The sequence below is a fragment of the Sebastes umbrosus genome, chromosome 22 (genome assembly GCF_015220745.1).
Source record: "Sebastes umbrosus isolate fSebUmb1 chromosome 22, fSebUmb1.pri, whole genome shotgun sequence".
Classification (NCBI taxonomy): Eukaryota; Metazoa; Chordata; class Actinopteri; order Perciformes; family Sebastidae; genus Sebastes; species Sebastes umbrosus.
The window spans coordinates 10,526,458-10,550,883 of record NC_051290.1 but is presented as its reverse complement, the minus strand read 5'-3'; the positions used below and the strand labels follow the sequence as shown (position 1 = coordinate 10,550,883).

The window sequence follows — 24,426 nt, the reverse complement described above, 5'->3', positions numbered from 1 at the left end:
GCAACTGTGAGCTTCTTCTTGCCTCCCACTCTCTAATCCCTCACCTCCTGGCGCTCCTGCAAGACTCGAGATATGTTCAGGAAGAAGGTTTAATGCACTGAGACATATAGATAAAGACACAAATGAGAGAAAAGAGATCCCACAACTCCATTGCGTTATTTAGAAAAAAGATTTCGTGAGGTAATTATATAATCTTTTGTTGCATTTTTTTTTCATTTTTGGAACAAGAGCTATGTTGTTTTAGAATAGATATCGCCATACACGGACACGCTGAAAAAGATTTTTGTAGCGTCGAGGTGAGTTTCATGGGAGATTTAAAGATGGAGAGTGGGTGGGACTCCTACACTCTGCCTCTCAGTCCATCTGAGTAGTGAAATAGAAAAAGAAAATATTATACTGAGAGAAAGAGAGAGGAGGAGAGCATAGGAGGTGGTGAAATGTCAGGGTATATTTAATGAGAGATTTAATGAAGGAGATAGAGACGAGCTGCGTGTACTCACCGAGTAAAACACAAAGGAACAGGACGGAGGGAGAATTAGAAGAAAGAATTAGGAGGTAGAGAAGTTGGGCAGTATTGAATATCATTTAGCACATTTATTTGAACCAGTTTGCCTCCATGTTATGTTTACAGTTTGATGCCACTTTGTCTGGTTTATGAGGGATAGTTGCGGGATTGGATCTCATCTTGTCAGTGCTGATTAATCCATTAGTCGAGCAACAGAAACCGTTTGATGGTTTCCATTTCTAGCTCCTCAAATGTTAGAATTTGCTGCTTTTGTCTGTTTTTGTTTAATCGTAAGTTGGAAACCAGTGAGGACTAGACTGGACTATTGTGGTGGATATTTAAAAAAAACAAGCTGGCGCTTTATAGAGACTTTTTAGACTGATTTATCAATTCATTGTAAAAAAAAATAAACAAATTTATCAAAAGCATATTTATAGTTGAAACTAGGGTTATCAATCGATTAAAATATTTAATTGCAAATTAATCGCACATTTTTTATTTGTTCAAAATGTACCTTAAAGGAAGATTTGTAGTATTTAATACTCTTATCAACATGGGAGTGGACAAATATGCTTGCTTTATGCAAATGTATGTATATATTTATTAATGGAAATCAATTAACAACACAAAACAATGACAAATATTGTCCAGAAGCCCTCACAGGTACTGCATTTAGCATCAAAAATATGCTCAAATCATAACATGGCAAACTGAAGCCCAACAGGCAACAACAGTTTGACTATGACTTGCCCCAAACTGCATGTGATTACCATAAAGTGGGCATGTCTGTAAAGGGGAGACTCGTGGGTACCCATAGAACCCATTTTCATTCACGTATCTTGAGGTCAGAGGTCAAGGGACCCCTTTGATAATGGACATGCCAGTTTTTCCTCGCCAAAATTTAGCCCACATTTTGGAATCAATGGATTCTTTAGGTTTTCTAGTATCATATGATCTCTGTAACTTTACTCTAGCTCTAGAGTAAAGTCGGCTGGGATCACCCGCAACCTCACAAGTCTCAGAGGGTTAAGAAAAGCTTAAAAATTCACAAGTGAAAGTGCAAAAATGCAACTCATTTGACGCATGAAGACTAACAGCAACAAAGACAAAGAGGACAATACGTGAGAGGGTAAGGAGAGATGGAGTAAAAGAGCAAGTTAAAACTGAAAAACTGAGAAAGAGACAGACCAGACACACAAGGTCTGGATATATTGTATAGAAAACAGTACAACAGAGTCTATTCCTCTTTCCAGATCTCTGTCGGAGAGATTTTTTGAGCTGCTATCCCGGTGGTTTGGTTGCCATGGTGAAATCTAAAGGCTTGTCTCCATGCTGCAGTCCAGCACAGTTGGCCAGCGCTCTGTGTGTGTGTTTGAAAGAGAGAGTGTGTGTGTGTTTCTGTTTATGCATGGCTTTGATCAAAAGAGAGCCAGAGGAAGAAAGAGTTGTGCAATGATCTCATGACTGTCACGATGTCTCATATTGTCTTTCTTTCCGCGCTGACATATGTTTGTGTTGTGTTTTCTGGCACTGCTTTGAATATTGTATCACCACGGTGGTTATTACGAACCAAAACCGGTGTCGTTAACAACAAAATGTAGCGTTTCAGTGTCGCACATAGACTTAATAACTTCCATGATAATTAAGTGGAGAAAAGGAAATTGTCTTTGTGTGCGTCAATCATCCTAATGGGGGCTTTTATTCTGAAAGGGAAGGGGTTGGGAGGGTGCGAGGTGAAGCGAGGAAAGGGAGGGTGGATGGTCTCTGCCCTGTCGCTAGGTAACAGTCTCCGGGCCTAAAGGCAAAGCTAGGCCTGGTCTCCATGGCAACGTCATTGGTGTGGAGGGTGAATGGGAGTTTTGGTGGTTGTGGTAAATATATGTATGTCTGTATATATGAGTGTGTGCGTGCTCAGCAGGTTGATTATCAGTGCAATTGAAAATGGAAAAGGGAATAATGAAAGCGTCTAATGGAAAATAAGATAATAGATCTGATCTCTGCAAGTGCTCGAGGACTCTGCGGATACTGTCGCAGCTTTCAGGTCAAGGTCTGCCACATTTGCGCTTGATATTATTATCATTATTTGTCCACACACACACACTGACTCAGGACTGCGTTCATGTACTATATTGATCTGCTGCTGCCGTCCACTCTCTAAACACAAAGCGCGTTTTGTGCCGTCGTTATGCGCTCGCATGCTGTTGCTTCACTGTATGAAACCCCTTTGGAATGAGACATGGAGATAAAGACAAGAGAAAGGACCGAACAGGAAAAGAGACAAGAAAGGGTCAACAAGGAGCGAATAAAAGAGCGGTATAGGGAGAACAGCGCGTCTCGTCTGGACGGATAATGGCCTGATTGCACAATGTAAAGCAGACTATGGTGGATGTGGTTGGCGGGGGGGTTCACAGTTTAGTCACGGAGTGGAAGAAGACTGCTTGGCATCCATTCATGCCATGAGGTCTATGGAAGCTCATTAACGACGAAACTACTAAACAAGTGCAAAAGTAATTCGAGGTGTTTTTTTGTTTCTGTATTTAAAGATATTGTATTTATGTGTATATGTATTTAAGTTTTCAAACCCTACATGCAGACATTTGGATTTCTTTACCTTAAGAAAGAGCCAGGCTAGCTATTTCCCTCTGTTTACAGTCATTATGCTAAGCTAAGCTAAGCTATCCAGCTGCTGGCTGTAGCTACATATATAACGGACCAATACGGGAGTGATATCGATCTCCTAATCCAACTCTCTGCAAGTAAACAAATATGTGTATTTTCCAAACTATTCCTTTAAAGACTTGAACGAAAAGTTGTTGACGAGCTCCCCGAAAACTGTTAAAGAAAACTGTGAGAGCAGATTTCTAAGATTTTCTAATTTCCTTTTACAAGTGCAAAATCTTTCCCTTGCACATTGATTACAGCTTGAATTAATTGATTGCATATGCAAATGTTTTGTCACTAATGAACTTCCATATTTAACGCAACACACATACAGCATTAATGGTATATGTTTATAAAGTTATCTTTTAATTGTTCCGACTCCTTGAGCAGTTTGATATGAAGCTGAATTTGACTTTGTAATTATAATTTCAGTGACAACTCTTTCGCTCCCTCTCTCTCTTTCTCACATTTAAAGACACACACACACACACACACACACACAGGCAGCAGAGACAGAGGACCGAGCAGACAAAAGCATGTTTGTGTTCATGAGAATGTGAAGCACAGTGGGTCTCTATGTATGGAAGCAGTGTCAGGCTCGTCCCAGAGAGACTAGGGAGGGAGGGGGGGCAGCTTTAGTTCGAGGGGATTTCACAAACTCTTTTGCTTTGAGCATGACTACAATGTGCACAGGAATTTAAAAATGTGGGCCTTACGTCACAGAACTTTTTTACAAAACGCTGATGCATGGTAATCTGCCTTTGCAGAAATGGCTGTGTACTAAAACTAACTTTCTGTGGCATCTATCTGTGATCATTTATACATGTTGTCATTATAGCTGATCACACAATCATTCATTGTCATATGCAGCATTAAGATGAAGCATTTATGACCCATGAACACAAATATTTAATACTCAATGAAGTTTTCTGCTTTAATCCAACATCAGAACACAGAGACATGTCATCAAGATCACCTGTGTCGCATATGGAAGCTGTTTTTGTTTTTTTTGTGAGATATTAAATTCTGACAAAGTTTCTCTTACTTAAAAAATTGCTTTGTTTGCCACAAAAAAAGTGGAAAACAAAGCAATATTTAATAATACAATTATAATTTATTTACATTTATCTTATAACAGTAACAGAAAGAAATATGAGTGAGATCTATATTGTATACGGAAGCCCATTTCTGCCAAAAAAAAAATCATTGCGTTCCTTTTCCTTAAAATTGTGAGATATGTTATAATTATGACAAAATGTCTTAAAAAAAAAAAAATGTTAATAAAGAACAATATTTACTTATTTACTGTCATCTGTAACAGAAAGACCTGTCAGTGAGAGCACCTGTAAGCCCATTTTCTGCAGTGTCATCCTATTCCAACATACATATTTAGCGACACGCTATGTCAGAATTATGATATTACTAGGAATGTCACAATACCAGAAATTTAGTAGTCGATACCAATACCAGTGAATTTCCACGATTCTCAATACTCAATTCGATACCACGGTAAAAAAAAACAAATATACATACTTTTTTTTTGCGAATTTATTCTTAATTCCTGATGATCCGCCTCAAGTTTTCGCCAAACACTAAATGTTATTTTGATTTTTAGGAAGATTATATTTGAACACATCATGATAATGATATTTGATTTACCTTCGCCCACTCATTTTTACTGAATAGAGCTTGAATGCATCATAATGTAACCTCAATACGTTAGCCGTTATCTCCGTTATTTAGCCAAGCAGGACTGTGCTGCCCACCGGCTGCAGCTAACAACTAACATTACTAGCTCTCCTCTTGTCGATTTTAACACAGATTTTTTGTTAACAAAGTATCAGGGAAATTTCCTATCATCCCAGGATGACTGGACAATGTTAGTCTCGATCCCTGATTCCTTGTACCTGGTACTGTAGAACAACAAGAACTGTCACGTTTTCAGAATTTTGGCATCGACTTAGTACCGAAATATCCGTTCTTATGACATCCTTAGACGTCATAATTAGGACTACAAGATTAATCGATTCATCTTTTAGTTAACTGTCAGAAAATAGGTACAAATATCACAATTTCCCAGAGCCCGAGGTGACATCTTCAAAATGCTTTTGTCCAACCAACAATCCAACCCCAAGAAATTCAGTTTTTACATATACTATATATATAAAAAGGAGAAAATATGCAAAACTTCACATTGAGATGCTAGAACCAATTATTTATTTTTTTATTTTTTTAGGGGGGGTTTAATACAATTTTTTTGAGGGATCGATTATGAAAAATTATGAAAAATTATTTTTCTGTTGATTTACCTATCAATTAATCTATTCATTGTTTCTGCTCTATTCATAATTATGACAAGGTCTCTTGTAATTATTGTAAAGGAAAATCCACTTTTTTACATTTTTTTAATGAGATATTGTACAAGTGGCAGAAAATAGTCTCCACAGTTGCATGATCAAAGACAACAATAAAATAAAACAAAAAGTAAAACTGCAAAGTAATCACAAATATAAAATGAAAACATGGTTAATAAAAGTACTTAATTCATTTAAAAAATAATAATAACATATGTAGCATTTAATTGTTTGAATTTCGATGGAAGGCCGGTACTGACTATTTTACTAGAAACATCTTTATTTGGCGGTGGAGAAAGAGTTAAAGGGCGGCAGTGAGAGGGAGCGATGTGAGGGAGGTGGTGGGAGAGAGAGAAACGCTAAATGTAGCCACTCTATCCATTGTTGTTTTTTGTTCCCCCGTTCTCCTCTAAAAGTACACAAAAGCAGCGCCGGTCCATTGTGGTGCAAAACAGAGAGCAGGCAGGGCGACCTGGGTTGAGAGAGGAGGCACAGGCACCAACACACACACACACAGACACACACACACACACACACACACACACATTCATGCACAGACCCTTGTTGTATTCACTCAGAGTTTAAGGTGCATATCCCTGCTCTCTCCCACGCAGCGCTTTGTGTTGATTGAGCAAGTTGCTCTGGTTAGAGAGGAGATGAATGTGACATTTAAGACTGAAAATAACACACGCGCACACACACACACTCACACACACACACACACTCACACACACACTTTCTCTCTTGCCACACTAAAAGCGCCCTGTCATCATTGTGCTCTCGCCCTGAGGCTGAGATCTTGGATCCGACAAACCAAATGCCACCAATTGGCCATTAGAGACAACAGGCAAACAAATCACGACCTTAAATCAGCCTCTACACACATCACATGCTGATTTAAAGACTTAAAGACGACGTGTAGACCTCTTCATGTAGTCGCCAGTATGTAGCTGGAAATGCACATTTTTTGTTTCGATCAAATTTAGTCATATTAGATACATCCCTGTTGTCTTTTCAGCTCAGCTAGAAAGCATCAACTTAAGCCGGCGCTATAATGTTCCACGGCGAATGCGCGCCCTCTGGTGGCGGCTGCAGGTAACAGCAGCGCCGTTATATAGGTCACACCACTCATCACGGCAGAGCCTCTTCTGGGGCTTTCTGTACGCCGTGTTTATCTGTGATGAGACTGAGGGGATCAGAGGCAGACAGAGCTTCGTGCCAGTGCCCATGATGCACTGCATTCATCCAGCTGCATGGATGCCAGGGACGGGGGGGGAGGGTGTGTGTGTGTGACACAGAAAAGAGATGCACGTTTATGTCGTGGGAAGCTTATGTTAGATGGGTAGAAAGGGAGGCGATCGCTTCCCAAAGTTGCCAAAGTGTCCCTGAGCAAGACACTGGATCCCATTCAGCTCCGATGCAGCTGTTTTTAGGTGACCTTAATCATTTCCACATAGCTAAAACCGCCGCCTCGTTAAACTCACTAAAGGGCTGGGGGAAATCTCTCCAGGATGGGAGATCATAGGCCTGTGGAAATCCTGAGGCGGTCATTTGATTGGATGTGAGAGTTGAAAAAGCAGCACCTTCCAGTTGGTTTTTGATTCACTGTTCCTTGTCTGCGCCTTTTTCTACACAACTTTTGACATTAACTTCGTCATTTTACTCGACGGTGAAGGGAGACATGAGCCGTTATTAGCTGGATTATTAAAACATGTGCTCAGCTTTATCGATTTATTTTGTAGTTTTGGGCCGTAGCGTCTGATTTCGTGGCGATATTTGGGCTGCAACTAGGGCTGGGCGACAGGGGTGTAAGAAAATATCGGAAATATCGAATATCGGGATATTGTGTTTCGTGATACTGTATCGATTTGAACTAAGTTTACATACAAAGATGAATTAAATACAGCTCTAAATCACTTCACCAGAAGGAATGTCGAACCAGTAGATTTTGACGTATTTGCATAAAAAATTGACGATTAATAAATGATCCTGACTGTTGCCAATTAATTTTGGTCTAACATCGATTTTGCATTTTATATACCTTTTGCACAAATTCTTTTCTTCCCTTGTAACACTTCACGTTTTGCAACTCACCATACTATCTGTAGTAATAATCTATGTACAGATATTTGCGATCATCCGGATTATGAAGTTGCATATGAATAGCTTGACCTAAATATGTTAATAAGCGAGATATATGAGCTGAAGCCTGCGTTTTTTTTCATCTTCATCTGTTTTTCTTCTACAAAACTGACACAGCTGAACGGAGCAGAAGGCCTCACAACACGCCTGAATCACTCTCTCTCACGTCTGTTTTTCTGTCTCTCTTTCACTGTGGTTTCTTGTCTTTCTCTCGCTGGCTGCCTGTTTCTGAACAACTCGCATGCCAACACACACACTCCCCCACACACACACACAGATTAATACCCTATCTTTGTGAGGGCAACTTAAACCCCGCGATCTCGACAACACTCATTTCTTGACGCTAGCCTGATCCGTAACCACTGCATGCCTGTGTACTGAATCCTCAAACCACTGTTCCTATTTCAGCTCTAAATCTGAAAACAAGCCACGTATTTGAATATCTTGTGTGCATACAGAGCTGCCTGTGATCTATTTCTGTCCAAGAAGGATGCTTATAAGTAGAGAACTGACTTTGTTTTTACAGATCCCAACACCTCAACTCAGAGTATCTGCAGATATACCGATCCAATATATTCTCTTTTTCCCCACAATTTAAAATCGGTGTACCTCCCTGCTTGATTTTATGTAAGACAACTAGAGCTGCAACAATTAGTCAACTAATCGCCAACTATTTTGATAATCTATCAATCGTTTCAGTCATTTTTCATGCAAAAATGGCAGAAAATGCTGTTTTCAGCCTCTCAAACATGTAGATTTGCTGCTTGTTTCTCTGTTTTATATCATATTAAACTGAATATCTTTGGCACAAAACAAGACATTTAAAGACATCACCTTGGACTTTGAGAAACTATTTTCTGACATTTTATAAACCAAACAATTAATCGATTAATATAAGAAAATAAGCTGCAAATTAATCAATAATGAAAATAATCCAAGTAAATAAGACAAATTTGACAACCACCTGCTTCTGTGGTTCAGTAGCACAGAAATGCTCTTCTTCAAGAAGTCCACTAGAGGGAGACAGAGAACCACAGAAATGTTCATTAAAGCTGGAGTTGATTTGATGAAAAGCAACTAATAACTCATGTTTTTATTCTCCTTCTCTTCACACACGATATTGTTGGTCCATTTTTACTGTACTATAATATATGTGGAGAGTACAGAGTTTAAAAGATAAGGAAAGCTGATGTTTTCTATATTTTTTCTTATTATCAACAACTAACGATTATTTTCACTGTTGATGAATCTGTCGATTATTTGCTGGATTAATCGATTAGTTGTTGGTGAAAAAATGTTGATCAGTGTTTCCCAAAGCCCAAGATGACGTCCTCAAATGTCTCGTTTTGTCCACAACTCAAAGATATTCAGTTTACTGTCATGGAGGAGTAAAGAAACCAGAAAATATTCACATTTAAGAAGCTTGAATCAGAGAATTTAGAAAAAAAATTCTTAAAAAAAATTATTCAAACCGATAAATCGATTACGGTAATCGATTTAAAAGAATACGTAATTTTCCTCATACTGTCTGCCTGAATATGCCTGTATTTACCCTCTAACTGAAATGCTCCGTTTTAACACATTTCAACAGAATTGCAATGGAACTGTGTTGCTAGGCAACAGCTTGGATCCATGTTTACTTCCTGTCAGCTGATGTCATTCACATACACTGCAACTGGAACCAAAGAACGTACAGTATATTGCAAAGAAGTGAGAGTCAATTGTTTGTTCCATTGCAACGTCAGCGCCCGGCAGCAAAGCTACTCTTCCTCCATTTTGGACTGAAAGAGACTGATCGGACGCCAGTAAAACGTCCGCCTTAAAAGTGCCGTACAAAAGTAAAACAAGATTATTTCTATTTTATTGTCATATTCTACCAAAAATGCCCTGTGTTGAACAATAATATTATAAATATAATAAGTGTTTTCAGTCCAAAATTGGGGCAGCGACTGTTGTCAAAAAAACACCAGAGTTTTGTCTCTTTGCTTTTATATCCTTTGCCGGATCTAAACTGAGACACATTTAAAACTTTGAAATCTATATATTGTAAATTTCTGACATCACAAAATTGTAGAAATCTTGACTGAGATTGAGCATTTCGATACTTTCACAGTATTTATACAGCACTTAAACCTGCTTTATAATAGAAAAAGACATGAAAATCGCACTTTTTACAATATGGGACCTTTAAATTTAGTTGGATTGGAGTTTTTCGACAATAAAGAACAATTTAATTGATGATCAGTTCAAGTATAATAAACGTCAACATAAATGGACAACCTTGTGATGGAAAACAAAAGCCGAATGCTGACTATAGTCCTTCACTGAGTGCATAGATCCCCCTTCGGGACGTCTGTAATTAAGGTGCAAGACAGTGTTTCGTCCCGTTTTGTCACATCCTGTCTTTTCAGTCAGTCTCCTCTTTCAGATACAAAGAGAGACGATTGACCGGTTTGATATGCTCTGTTCTCAGTGTCTCCGTGCTTTTCCATCCCACTCTGACAGTATGCTTTTGCCATTAGCTAAGTTTTCCACTCTGGAGTCTGGGAAGTAGGTGGGCTGTTGGCACATTGAGAAGTTTAACAACATTAGGTTATTTTCAGTGGCTTTTTTTCTTTCTCCCCTTTAGTTCCTGTTTACATTTGGCATCATTTTATTCAGCATCTCTAACTGTTTCCCCCTCCCTCTCTCTGTCTCTAAGCAGACCATGGCGGAGTACAGCTCTCTGCTCAGCGACCTGTCTGAAAACATCACCAACGAGGACTTGGAGCAGCTCAAGTCGGCCTGCAAGGAGGACATCCCCGAGGACCAGAGCAACAACATCACCTCCTCCAAGGAGTGGTTCAGCTACCTGGAGAAGAACGACAAGCTGGCCCAAGGTGAGAAACGCAGAGACACAGATTGAGCTCCAAGATTTTTACTCCGATATAAACTAATAACAACACATCTCATGCAGATAATCTGTCATACATCGAGCACATCTTCGAGATTTCGCGGCGACCGGACCTGCTGACGAGGGTGATCGAGTACCGCACCACCGTGCTCAAGATCTCCGAGGATGACGAGATCGACACCAAGCTCACACGCATCCCATCAGCCAAGAAATACAAAGGTAACGCACTCACAGAACACAATGCAGTGGTTTCCTAAGATATATATATATAGATATACGCCATTACATTAACATTATATCTTCTTGACATGATCTCATGTGTGAAATAAAGATTGAAATAACCAATAAGGCCTTTAAGAGGAGGATCATGGATCATGTTGCAATAAAATGTTCTCCTCTCAGCCGGCTGTTTGCTGCCGTTATTAGATGTATTTCATTTCTACAGCTTTTTTGTAGCTCAGTTCAGTTCACAGGGGAAATTTAGCCTCCAGCAAGGCTGAGTTAATACAACATAAAAACACAGGTGCACTGGCCACATAAAAAAAAATTCCTCAGCTATTAAAAATGATTAAATGTGTTTATCATTTTCATGACGTTGCACTAAAAGAACTTTTTTTCATCTTGTACTGTGATTTTGTCTATTTCTACACAGTTGTGTTTTTATTACTACTTTTTAATATTATTTTTTTTACTATGTCATATCAATATTTGTTGCTTTATTTATCTCCTTCTGCTGCTTGCGTTCTGTCATTGTGTTTGATCTTCTCCACTCTGGAGAGCACTTTGTGCATCTTGCTTGAAAGGTGCTCTATAAATAAAACTTAAAATACAAGTAATTTTTTTTTTATTGCAAAGTGAGTGTGTTTCATATCCTGTAAATGATATTCTCAGAGCTCCAATGTTTTAATCTTTTGTCTAGAATTAATGTATTTCCTTTGAAATATTTAGAATAATAGTAAAATGTACTTTGTATAAAGCAACTAGCATCCATGAAATGCAACTCAAAGTGCCTAAACAAAATCTACATTGCATTAAAAAGCCTTCAAACAAATAAAGAAATAAAAATATAATCAATCAGAGTCGAAAATAATAACTATTTTCGTATGATTCAATAAAATGAGCAAGGCCTGTCGCCTGCAACTCTTCATTTTTCAGCCCACTGTGGCTGCTCCCTTTTGTTCCGTTACTCCCTAAATCTGATCCGCTGGTTAAAAAAATGGGGAAATTGACCGTTGTTTTGTTTTGTAGATGCATTTTTGATCAGTGATAAATACATAAGTGCATAATTGCATGAGTACACTGTGTTTTCCTCTGGCTGCTTCACAATAAACGCCACCCCGTTTTTCGACAGTTTTAATGTGAAGCAGCAGCTGTAAGAAATGCTGCTTAGTACAGCTGTGATACTGTGTTAAGAGACTGAAGTGTGAACAGTGAGACTGATATAGAGTGATGCAGGAATGAGTCCTAAAACCTGGAAATGAGTTAGCATTTTAACACCTCTGGTTCCGTCATCTGGAAGTCAATGGGTTTTTGAATGGCTTTTTAGTCAGATTCCTGAGGAGATTTTAAGGTTTTGTTCTATAACATAAAATACATCGATAAATACCCCACTCGTGACTTTTGAAGCCTTTATGTGACTTAAAAAAGTTTATTTTAAGGAACAAATCTTTTAAGTATCATAAGCACATTGCCACAGAGCTGATTTTCTGCAAAACCCCAATAATAAAAAATCCAATTGGCTTTTTGTTGAGGGAACCAGGGCGATTCTAACTTCTAAAATTCAATTTAAAAAATCAATATATTGCAATATATCGCCTTGCTTACAGTATCGCAACATATCGCAGTGCATTGGATCGTAACCCCTGTATCATGATCACGTATCGTATCGCCAGATTCTTGCCAATACACAGCCCTATATATATAACACACTATAGGGAAGGGAAAAGCTTGATAGGTCCTCTTTAAGGATTGTAACTTTAAGATGCATGCTGGATATTTATGGACAGACTATTCCACAGCTTTGGTCCATATAAGAAAAAACAGGTGTGATGTGTTCTCCTTTACTTGTTTTCTCTACAAATGTATTTGTTAATAAAAAGAATAGGTTTCTTATGATTTCTCTCTCTCTCTCTCTCTCTGCCCTCTTTTCCCATCCCCTTCAAAGACATCATCCGCCAGCCCTCTGAAGATGAGATCATCAAGTTGGCCCCCCCCCCCTAAAAAAGTGTGAGGTGGCGACCCGCCACCCCGATCTTTGCACCTTGATTTCTCCTCTCACGGCACTCCAATCAACCGACCGACCGTTTCTGACCAACCCCGTCACTCCCCCACCTCGCCCCCCTCGCACACACACACATCCAGCCACGCACCCTCCTTGCACTAACACATGCCGTGACACAGAACCACGCAGGCAGCCACCGACCAAGCGACCAATCAGATCGTAGCGAAGCAGCCTCTTCCCAAGCTGAGAGGGGGAGACTGGAAGCTGCGTAAAAAAGAGACACTAGAAGAAGAAGAAATCTGGGACGGACCGACAGTGTATGTGTGTGTGAGGAGAGAGAGTGAGAGAGAGAGAGAGAGCCAAAGTCTACCCTCGATTCGAACACTGAGCGGGTCAGTTCAGAATGAGTGTAATCTGTAAACACTGTTCAATCTGTGATGCTGTGCTGATATGCAACCGTCTGTGTGTGTGTGTGTGTGTGCATGTCAGCGAAGGTTGTTAGAGTTAAAACATCCTCCCATGAAGCATTTGAAACTACAAAACCCTGCCTTCAAAAACTTACCAACAAAAGTGAAATGGCAAAGTTTTATTTTTTCAGAAATTCTGAAAGTGTCAGAAAGCTGATAGGTAACCATAGAAAGCTGTGTACGCGTTGTATTTACAGTGACACATAACTGTGACTAACATAAATTCAGCTATAGTGCTTAATTGTTCAATTGATATTCAATTTGAATATGCAAGATAGCCAAAATGTCATGACTGACGGACTGAAAACTCCTTGGAGATAAGACGAAACTAAAACATGTAAATACTTGGTTTACATTGTCAAAAAAAAAGAATTTCAAAATAAAACTGCAGCTAAGTAAGTAAATACTTAAAAAGAAATGGAAAAATTAATCTAAATCTCACATATATGACTGTGATGACATATTAGGACCATTGTAGGTAAAAAAAATAAATAAATTACGAAATTTCTCGTAAATTTACGACTTTAATCTCAGATAATATCAAAGTTTTTCAGAATAAGAGTATTTTTTTTTTTTTTTTTTTTTTTACCTGCAATGGCCCTAATACACGGTCGTAGACTTTGGTTCGTTTCTATGAAAGTTCTTGGTTTTGTGTGTAGCTGCATTAATAGTTCAGGTGTGTTTGTAATGTTAAAGGGATAGTTCAACATTTTTGGGAAAGATTCTCATCTAACTCTCGGCAAAAAAATTAAAAGAATGAAAGAATTCCACAAAATGTCGAACTATTCCTTTAAAATCCATATAGTTCATTAAAAATATTTAGTTACCATCTTCTTGACTCTTTTGGCCACATTGCCACGAGGTCGCTGCATTTGAAACTAAACTTTAAGTCCAACTTAAAGGACAGGACGATCACTGTTCCTCAGCTGGAGGTTCTGTACGCATTCCCTTTACTCTTACGCAGATAATTATATCATGTTTCAAGAGCAAAAAAAAAAAAAAAGTAATATTTTAGAAAAGATATTTAAAGTTGATTTTCATAGGAAAAGCCAATATTTGCCTTTAGCTTCTAATCATAGCAAGAGTTATTTAGAGAAAATATTTAGATGGGAAAGTTATAGCAATTATTTCTGTACTATGGATGTTCCCGGTCCATAGGTTCTCTTTTCATCAAGGGGACCAGTTAGCATGAAAGTCTGTCGTATGAGCTGGCTAGAGCTGTAAATATACAAATAATATATTAGAAGAAAACATAGCAGAAATAATATATTGACCTGCAGTGTGTGTTCCATAGAGGGCACTTTCACCGTTTCACCGTGTCTGGTTTTGACACTTAATTATATCTAATCTGAAACTATTGATATGAAAAAACACTTACCGAGCACTAAAAAGTACATGTACATTAGAGGATACAAAAGTATATTTTGAGAAATCATATTGGATATTGTTTCGTGACACGTAATGAGACAAAACACTAAACTTTATTTCACCCGTCTTGTCGCCATTTCATTTGTCGCACTGAAAATAACTGACCAGCTTGTGGTTTTTCACTGAATGAAAGAGGACAAACTAAGGTGACAGAAAAAGGAGAAAATGTCCGAAAGCAAACACGGCATGTGATCATAAAACATGTCCTTTAATAAACTGTACATAAAGTAGATTGTGACAAGGATCTCTAATGAACACAACGGCTCATAACCCGCTGACTATGCCATTCCCGCCATGCACCAACATAATAGCTAGCAAGACTGTTGAAACTAAACTATAATAACTGCTCTTTTGAACACTGTGTCTCTTTCCTCCCCCGCGCGTCGAAGCCTTAGCTGACTTTGTGTTTACCCCGAAATGTTTCCCTATACTGTGAGAGATTGTGCGTGCGAAGCGGAGGCGGACGCACGTAATCAAAAACGGCTCTCGCTTTTAAAGAGTGCTTTTATTCTGAAATTTGCTAAGGACTTCAGTGTGTACAGAATGTCTGTGGGTCTATTTCTGCCCCTCCGGTTTTGTTGTTATCAAAGCTGTAGGATAAAAAACAAATGAACCAACATAAAAATCTATCAGTGTATGACTAGTCATTATTCCCAGTCCCGCTACCTTCCTACTTCCTTTCCCTCGCCACCGCGCTCCACTCCAACCCCAGTGCCAACGACCAAGACTTTTATTTCGATCACAGTTTCCGTGATCGTTTTTTTTTTTTTTTTTTTTTGTATTGCTCTCTGTATATCGTAGTGTTGGACTGAATTGTATCCTATGCATTTACGTCTGTAGGAAAACTCTGCACTGTAACATATCCTCCCAACAAATAACTTAATCTAAAGAACTGAAGTCTTTTATTGTGACACGTCAGGGTGTTTGACAAAGATCCTGATTTTCTTGTGTTGAATCTGCATGACGGATGTGCTGGGTGGCACTGTGGAAAGAAAATGAATGCTTGTTACCCAATGTTCATTGTTTTAAAACTGGTTGGGAGAAATACCTGTCTGACCAACTATACTGTAGAACTCCCATTCTACTCTTTTGCAAGCAAAGTCTTGAAGTAACACACATTCAATAGTCCTTTAATGCCTGCAATTGTGTGAGGAGGTTTAATAGTTTACAAACAGTGGTTTCTTTGCATAAAATGTTGAGTTAATCTAGGCCAGATCAAGCTTTCTATTGTACTGTTAAAGGAATAGTCCACCCTTAAATACTTTAACACTGTTATATATGCTTTGGATTCAATTGGGCCCATTTTGCAGTTCAGGTTTTATCCGTTCACCGAGTGGTGGGTGGCGTTGTCGGTCAGTCGGTCCACCACTTTGGTCCTTTCTGGTCCTTTGTGATTCAAGAGGTTCAGGACACTCCCATGATGTCTTAAAGGACCAGTGTGTAACATAGGGGGATCTGTTGGCTTGGGCCGGAGCCGATAACGTCACTCACTGCCGCCGTCGTCGCCGCCGCTCTTTCTCTCTCTTGCTTCATCACTCACTTCCCACGTACACACACACACTCTACGCACTGGCTCTGCTCTAAATGAACTACGCTACTCCTAAAACAACTGGCTCTAGATAGGGCCGTTCATGTTTTCGTGTCGGCCGCCGTAGTTCTTCTAACCCGCTTGGCACACGGGAGAGGCTTCAGTTGGTTGCAATCTCACTGCTAGATACTGCTAGATCCTACACACGGCTCTCTTAAGCAGGAATATTTAATGAATGAAGCTTGGCCATGGGAGAATAGAGCAGAGCAATGCAAGTGGAGACAGTGCAGTTCCACCCCAATTCTGGAGATTATCATGCCTGCAGGGAATCTTCACCCCTTACAGAAGTGACTACCTGCCCAAATAAGGATATTCAGGATATTCTACATGGGACTGCATCATCAAGCCGTACATGTAAAGATCTTATTGGGTACCAAATCATAAACATAAATCGTCTGTATAGTCTATCGTCCTTTCCAGGAAGGGAGGCTGGCTGCTTTTGACTGTTTACCTATGAGCATAGGGTCTGCGATGACTTGGGTTGCTAGGGCAACAACCATACCTTATCAGTATCTTCCCAGCTGGCCATTGAACTATTGCCTTACGCTATACTCATAAATATTATAAGCCAAACTAAGACTGAATAATAACTAAGACCAAATATGAAGGTGAAGTATTGGATCGATTGCCGTGAACTTTGGTACGTCCATTCATGGTCGCCAGAGGATGAATTCTGATGACTTTGGTGATCCTCTGACTTTTTCTTCTAGCACCACCATCAGGTTGACATTTGTTGTTCAGTGTAAAATGCCTCAACAACTATTGGGTGGATTGCCATGGAATTTGGCACCGAGATACATTGTCCACTCAGGAGCAATTATAATAACTAACTGACATCTAGCGCCACCATCAGGCCAACATTTGTATTAGTCCATTACTTTGGTATTTGACCAAACACTTGCAAAAGTAATGAGTAATAAGTTCCCATAGGCCCCAACTGTACTAAGACGGTGAACATGGTAAACATTATAATGTTAGCATGCAGGTGTTTGCATTTAGCTCAAAGCACCACTGTGCCACCAGCTCTCTAACTCTTAGTCCTGTTTATATGTGAAGCCATATCTCAGTTTTTAACATTTTATGTTTTATTCTTCCACAACATCAACCCTTATGTTTTTGTCCCTTAAGATCAAAGAGAAAAGGGCTTCTTTTAAACTCTGTTTTTGTAGTTTTTGCATCAACTTTTAACAGTAATATGGGGAGAAACTAACGTAGGTGTTTACAAAAGTCTAACCAAAAAACTGTAGAATGCAACACTTCATCACAAAATATATCCAGGTATATGCACTGATGATAATAATATATCAGTGTCAGAAGTATTTCTGGGTGGATTTTTTTCCCTTCAGCGTCCAGACTAGCCCTCGCTAGGCCTGACCCCAAGTGAAGCGGTAGCTGCCCTCCTGTAGCTTGAGCCTAGTGAACACAAAGTGGGACCACTGCATTTATTACAGAGCTGAACATGAGTGCATATTGTCAGGCAAAGGGAGGCAGTTGAACTTACTGCTATGACCTGTGGGTAATGGTCTTTCCCAGCGTTAAAATGGATGTGATTATTGGCCATAAATGTTTTCCACAGTGAAGAGCTTTGGTGACTTTACAAACCAAAAGGCAGGTGTTTTCTTTCCAGATCTTAGCATGTGTTTCCATTATTGTACAAAATTTCAGCAAGGGAGGATTTGGGCCATTCCATTTTTTTTTTTTTTTTTTTAAGTGCTTTTTTAATAGCAACTTGTGAATTTAGATGTATGTGACCAAGTGACTTTTATTTTTTTTTTCTCTCTCTCAGAATTTCAGTACAATGGACTCATGTTAACAATTGTGTGGTAGTTTGTCCGTAGGCTAGTTTGTCCATGCAATATCTGTAAACCTCAAAAAAGATCCAACTATGTGATGCTCTTGATGCTCCTGGTTAGCAGTGTATTCACTGGAGTGTTCAATTATCTGTCAGCATCGAAATGTGGCTGTGCTGCACCTTTCCCCAATTTCTTTTTATGTTTTTTCACATCCACTTCCTGTTTCCTACTCCGCTAAAGTCAACCCCCCCATCAGTGTCACCATGGTAACCGTGGCACAGCCCCTCTGACTTCATCACCAGGTGGATTATATGTTTGGCATTGCTTAGCGTTTTCCTCGGTAGCCAATCGGCACATAATATATCAACATATCAGTCGCAAATGATGTCAAATTTGGATTTCCATGTACCAAGTACATATCAACTTAGTAAATGCTGCAAAAGTATAATCCTACTAAAATATATATATATATGTATTTAGGGTGAATACCTGATTATAACCAATACATGAGTATAGATGAAGTAGGAAATGAAGAGGCAGATATTGTGTGAAGGTATTCAGCATGTAATGCTAACCGTCAATTAAAATTCATTCAAACAAGAGTATCATTTTCCCTTAAGGATAAGACTGTGTTTTTTGTTTTTTTTCATTTTATTCGGTTGTAAATATGTATTTTGAATATATATCACTGTGTTTTGTTTTGAACTTGATTAATTTATTTAATGCCTATATATTGTTGTTTTTACGTGTCCCGATTTTGTTTTACTAACTGGAAACAAATCAAGGGGAGGAAAACGTGTTGCTTATCTAATGTTAAGCGGACCATGCATCAACACTTTTATAATTCATGTTCTTCTTCATTCCCGTTTTGCTGTTTCAGCTTAAGGTGACGATTTTACAAAAGAAAAAAGGAAAAAAAAAAGTGATATTCATTTCATTGTATTTACTGATATGTAACATATTATGTTTTACTGTGTCGTATTTGATCAGATGTGTCGTGGTCACTGCTCGTAAAATGATTTTATTCAGAGAGTTTCCAAATCATGACAAAAGATAAAAGCAGTCACAAAGTCATAATCGGCCATTTCGTTCGTACGAGACATGTTGTCACTTGCACATTGCACCAAGAGCAGGAAAGTTAAAGAGTATAGGCTATAGCATCTTAAAAGGTTGGACTAGGTGTGTATAGAAAGTTCAAGAAATGTTGAACCCTGATTTGTAGAGTGTCTTCGATCGTTAGCAGTGTTTTCATGAAGAATATTTTCTCATTCTATTCTCTTAAAAAAAAAAAAAGACAACCCACTGACCATAAAAAAAACAGATAATTGATAACCCTCAAGTCCCAAAATGTTCAATATTAAATGGAAAAATAAGTAATTGTAAAAGTACATAGTCACATGAATAGATTGTGTAAAATTATCAATTTAGCAATTGTTGTTAAAGTGGTAGTAGGTAGTATTTAGTAGCCACTAAATATCATATTCTCCCTCCCCCGTTCCATTGCCATTACTTCACAACAAGTCATTGCCAGACACTTACCGCCAATCTCAGCCATTTATCCGTTTTTTTCCACACTAGCTGACGACCCAGAGATACTATTGGCTCACAAGCCTTGTTAGAAGAAGGAACCAAATATCCGATATCATCCACAGAGATAAAAAAAAAAAACATTTATTTTGGACCCGCCAAAATTTTAAAAATGATTAATTTGCATTAAAAAAAAAATACGCCATACTTTTATTCAACACTTTTCTAAAAGCTCTGTGGATGTATTACTTTTTTGGAAAATATTTGTCCACATAAAAATGTTATCAGTAAGACCTTTAAGCAAATATGCTGAACAACTGCTACCAAATTTAGCCACTTAGCGTCAAAGTAATTCTGATTCTGACCAACTGCAAATGAACGGAGTACATAGACACTGAAACTAACCTTTTATTCAGCTTAAGAAGTCTGTACATGCTACCTATCTAGCCAGCTAACTAGCTAGAAGTCAAAATTGCATAGCTTACGAATGTATTGCATACTACATACTCAATCAGTATGTACTGCATACTGCGTACTAAATGAACGATTAAGTATGATTTTTTACTAGCAGATTGTTCACACTGAAGTATACTCAAGCAAGACGTATAACATGACATAACATGACATAACATGACATAACATGACATAACATGACATAACATGACATGACATGACGGCCGGGCCGGTCTCAAAGCACCCCGCCAGCGTCAACATCTCCGGAAACATTGCAGAAAATTTCCAAATAGGTATTATTTGGGATAAACTGACCAAATATTGGGAATTGAAATGGTTACTTTCTCGCAGTAAAGCATATTAAAACTTAAAAAAGTGACGTATTAACAGCTTTTAGCCTGGCTCAAAATCTCATCTCGTGATTGGCTGAAAGGGCATTTTGAAATACAAATGTATGGGATAATGAAATCAAATAAAACTGTTAACATGAAAATAAGAATGATGAAATAACATTTAATAATAATAATGTAGTTGGGCTTTGAAACATTTTCTTAAATTATTCAGAATTTATTGGTTCATTCATATATATTTTACACAATGGTATGCATACCGTATGTTTATTCAATATTGAACACTTGAGGCCTCCATAGTTTTATTTGCTATTTTCAAAGTAATGTGTCAGTGAATGGTTAAAGGGGTTCATGGTTGAAGTGACAGAGCGAGGAGGTATGGGTATAATTATGTGAGTGTATATCAGTGCTGGGTAGAGTTGTGTAAGTAGTGAAGAATAGTATGCGGGTGTTGTAGCTGTTTGAGGTGTGAGCAGAGAGACATATGTAGGTTCATACTTTTGGTAAACATCTCTGGTATGTGTACGAGACGTCACACCCTTAGTTAGTATCATTTTGAATGTGGCAGGTCTTGCACAAGAATGCTGTGAAATGATGAGATGTGATCATAAGGTGCGTTAATCCTAGGAATGCTGAATGTCTGGTCAGAGTCACATAGTTTTTATGTTTTCCTTTGCACCTTTTAACCGTCACAGGGACAGTGTTTCCTGAATATTGTGCACAAGCTTTTTTAACCACACCTACTTACATTTCTCTAGAGCTGTTTTAATTTTCATTTTGACAAATAAAAGTTTACATTTCATGCACAAAAAACACGCTTTTCACATTGTAGGTAAAAGTGCCAACTGCTGGGGGTGGATGGACTTGAAATCATGCAACCGTGCTTGACTTTTAGCAGCATCTCGTGAGGTTTTTTGTAGTGAACAATCTTTATTTCAGATGGTCACATTGTGGCTCGATCAGAGATTTTTCTGAAGTGTGTGTGTTTTTTGCAGTAGTGGACAATAGAGGCTATTTTGAGGTGTGATCTGATCTTTGTAACTGGAGAGGTTTAACTGAAAAAAAAACATTCCTGTGGTGTGATATAACTTTTATAGGCATCTAATAATTTGACTCAGCATTGGAGGAGTTGCAAGGTTAGAGGAGGTTTTTACAGAGGTGTCGGACAGGACTTGAAAAGTCTAATAATGTGTTAGTATTATACAAATTAGACCCATCTTTGATTTTGAGACACTAACCTCCAAGTGGCAGAGATTTTCCCAAAATGCATCTGCAGATTTTGAATTGAAACTTAATTTTTAACTTCACTTTTGACAGTTTTTTTCCCCCCATTATTGGAGATGGGCATCATTCAGAACAAGCTTGAAAAATGTTGATTTAAGTAACGTTGCTGAGTTAAATTCTTGAGTTGCCCTGTGTGTCACTGCCTTGAGAGTCAGTCGGTGGGATGTTTTCTCTCGTATTCTGCTCGTTATTTTGTAATGTGCTTCGTTCTCAAAAGGTGTAGCAAGTGACAGGTGTGTTGTTGTTTCTTTCCATCATGTCAGTCAAGAATTATTGCTCTTGACAGTTGAATTTCGTTTGAGACAATGAAGTTATACAGTTCTGTCTCAGTGACAAAGAAACTGTTTTTTGGGAGATGTGACACTGTGCTTAACAATGCAGTGAAGTGCGTCATTACATCCATTTCTACATTTCCGCATAGAGCTCATAACATAACCCCGTTTGATGCCGTGGGCTTAATGCTGTTAGAAACTTCTGCTAAGGTTTTCCTCCCATGGGGCAAGAAGTACTTCAGGATTTATTTTGCAACGACTGCAACAAAATATGATATGAGGTATTATTCAAACAAATATAAAGGTGTGGCTTTTTGTCATGATTTAAATGAGACTGAACTGAAATTATGCCATTGTCATTGTGCTAAAATGAATATAAATATTATATATTAAAATATATTTGCTAACCTATACTGTGTGAAGTTGCTTTCTTTCAAAGGTTGTTGAGAGGTTACAAAATACAAAGATTACATCTTGAAGACAAAAATAAAACAGTTTATTTGGACTGTTACTCAAGTACTGTACTGATACATTTCAGGTACTTGTACTTTTCTTGAATATTTTCTTTTCGTGCTACTTTCTACTTCTACTCTATGGAGGACAGAACCTGCCAAAATCAAAAATAAATAAATATATCATTAAATGTAGCAAAAAAATAATATTAAAAATAAATGTAGCCATTAATTAATTGATAAGATGTGACATTAATTGATATTTCTGTTTTAATTTGCTTCTTTATTTATCTTTGTATTAATTCCCTTATTGATTTACTCTTCTGTTTAATTTTCCATTTTATTTGTACTTTACAGAGCAGGGGAATGAAGACTGGAAAATACAGAAATAAATAAGGTTGGGGAATAAATAAGGGGTGAAATGCTAAGGGAAAAATCATGCAAAAATAAATAAAGAAATTAAAAAAATGCATAAATACATAAAGAAATACATACATTCAAAAAACATGCAAAAATAAATAAATAAAACATATATGCAAAAATTAATTAATTGATTTGAAAAATAATTAAAATAAATATATAATTAAATGAAAATGAAATAGAAAGAAAGAAGAGTAAATAAATAAAGGAATTAATACAAAGATAAAGAAAGAAAGAAAGAAGAAAATTGAAACAGAAATATCAATTTATGTCACATTTTATCAATTAATTAATAGCTACATTTATTTTTAATAAATATCAATTATTTTTGCTACATTTAATGACATTTATTTATTGATTTATTGATTTATATATTCATGATTTTTTTTATTTTGGCAGGTTCCGTCCTCCATACTACTCCACTACATTTCAGAGGGAAATATTAGTACTGTTTACTCCACTACAATTACTTTTTTATTATATTATTATGAAATCCATTTGGCAGATGCTTTTGTCCAAAGCGACTTATATTGAGTGCTTTCAAACCCTGTAGGATGAAGATATTATCCAAAATTAAAAGTCTATCCCTTTTAAGCTAAATAAAAGTGTATTCAGTACAAGTACTCAGAGGTTGGTTTTTAAGTCATTTTTCATGCAAGGAAATGGCAAATATTCAATTTTTTCAGCTTCTGAAATGTAATTATTTTAATAATTACAGTTACAAAACTATTGTACTGACAAAACATGCATTATGAAGGTGTCACCTTAGACTCTGGGTAATTATGATGGGCAATTTTCTCATTTTTTACAGACCAAACATAATAAAGAAACATAATAATAAGCAGATTAATCTTGAAAATAATCATTAGACTCACATAAAATAGTTAAAAAAAAATAATCTCAACCAGCTGCAACAGTGAATTCTCTTTACAAATTCATGCATGAATAATTATAATATAATGATATAGAATAACGTAAGTCACATTTTTTACTTTGCATACCTTACACTAAGTGCATTTTCCTGATTGTACTTAGATACTTTTATTACATTTTCAGGACTTGCAATGTATTTATACGGTGTGGTATTAGTACTTATACTTAAGTAAGGGATCTGAATATTTCCTCCAGCGCTGCAAACCGACAGCTACACAGCAACCGTACATGTCCAGTACAACTGTTGATTTTGTTGCGTTGTTGAGGTTTAATCCGACGCTGTTGAAACCTGACAAACAGGTTGAAATCATCAAAGCAATGAACTGTTAGTGAAGGGATGCATTGTTCGGTTTAAGATAACAGGAAACTAAACTGAAAGAGCGTTATAGTAACCATTAAAACAACAGATCAAATCACACCCTTTACTGGAAGTCCTTGTGAGCATTTCAGATGAAACGATACTCCTGCAAGAAAAATTACCCGACAATACCAAAAGTCACTTAGCAGTTACATTATGATAATATGCTGAGGCATCAAGGCCAATACTGCACCTCTATATGAGAACTCAGACACACATTAAATGAATGCAGGCAAGAAAATTGAAACAGAAATATCAATTTATGTCACATTTTATCAATTAATTAATAGCTACATTTATTTTTAATAAATATCAATTATTTTTG

General features: G+C 37.5%; 1 protein-coding gene and 1 long non-coding RNA gene across 2 annotated transcripts in view; both read left to right on the top strand.

Annotated features, from left to right (window-relative positions):
* LOC119481290 (astrocytic phosphoprotein PEA-15) overlaps positions 1 to 19,372 on the top strand; it is a 54,942-nt gene extending 35,570 nt beyond the window's left edge. The window contains exons 2-4 of the mRNA XM_037758068.1: positions 10,367 to 10,541; positions 10,619 to 10,774; positions 12,720 to 19,372. Of these exons, the coding sequence (XP_037613996.1) occupies positions 10,370 to 10,541; positions 10,619 to 10,774; positions 12,720 to 12,775 (384 nt within the window). The 5' untranslated portion in view covers positions 10,367 to 10,369 and the 3' untranslated portion in view covers positions 12,776 to 19,372. The remainder of the gene's footprint in view (positions 1 to 10,366; positions 10,542 to 10,618; positions 10,775 to 12,719) is intronic.
* A 1,179-nt stretch (positions 19,373 to 20,551) lies between these two features.
* Positions 20,552 to 22,349, top strand: LOC119481291. Its single transcript, XR_005205161.1, has 2 exons — positions 20,552 to 20,809; positions 20,840 to 22,349. It is a non-coding gene; the product is annotated as an uncharacterized LOC119481291 (long non-coding RNA).
* Positions 22,350 to 24,426: the final 2,077 nt, after the last annotated feature.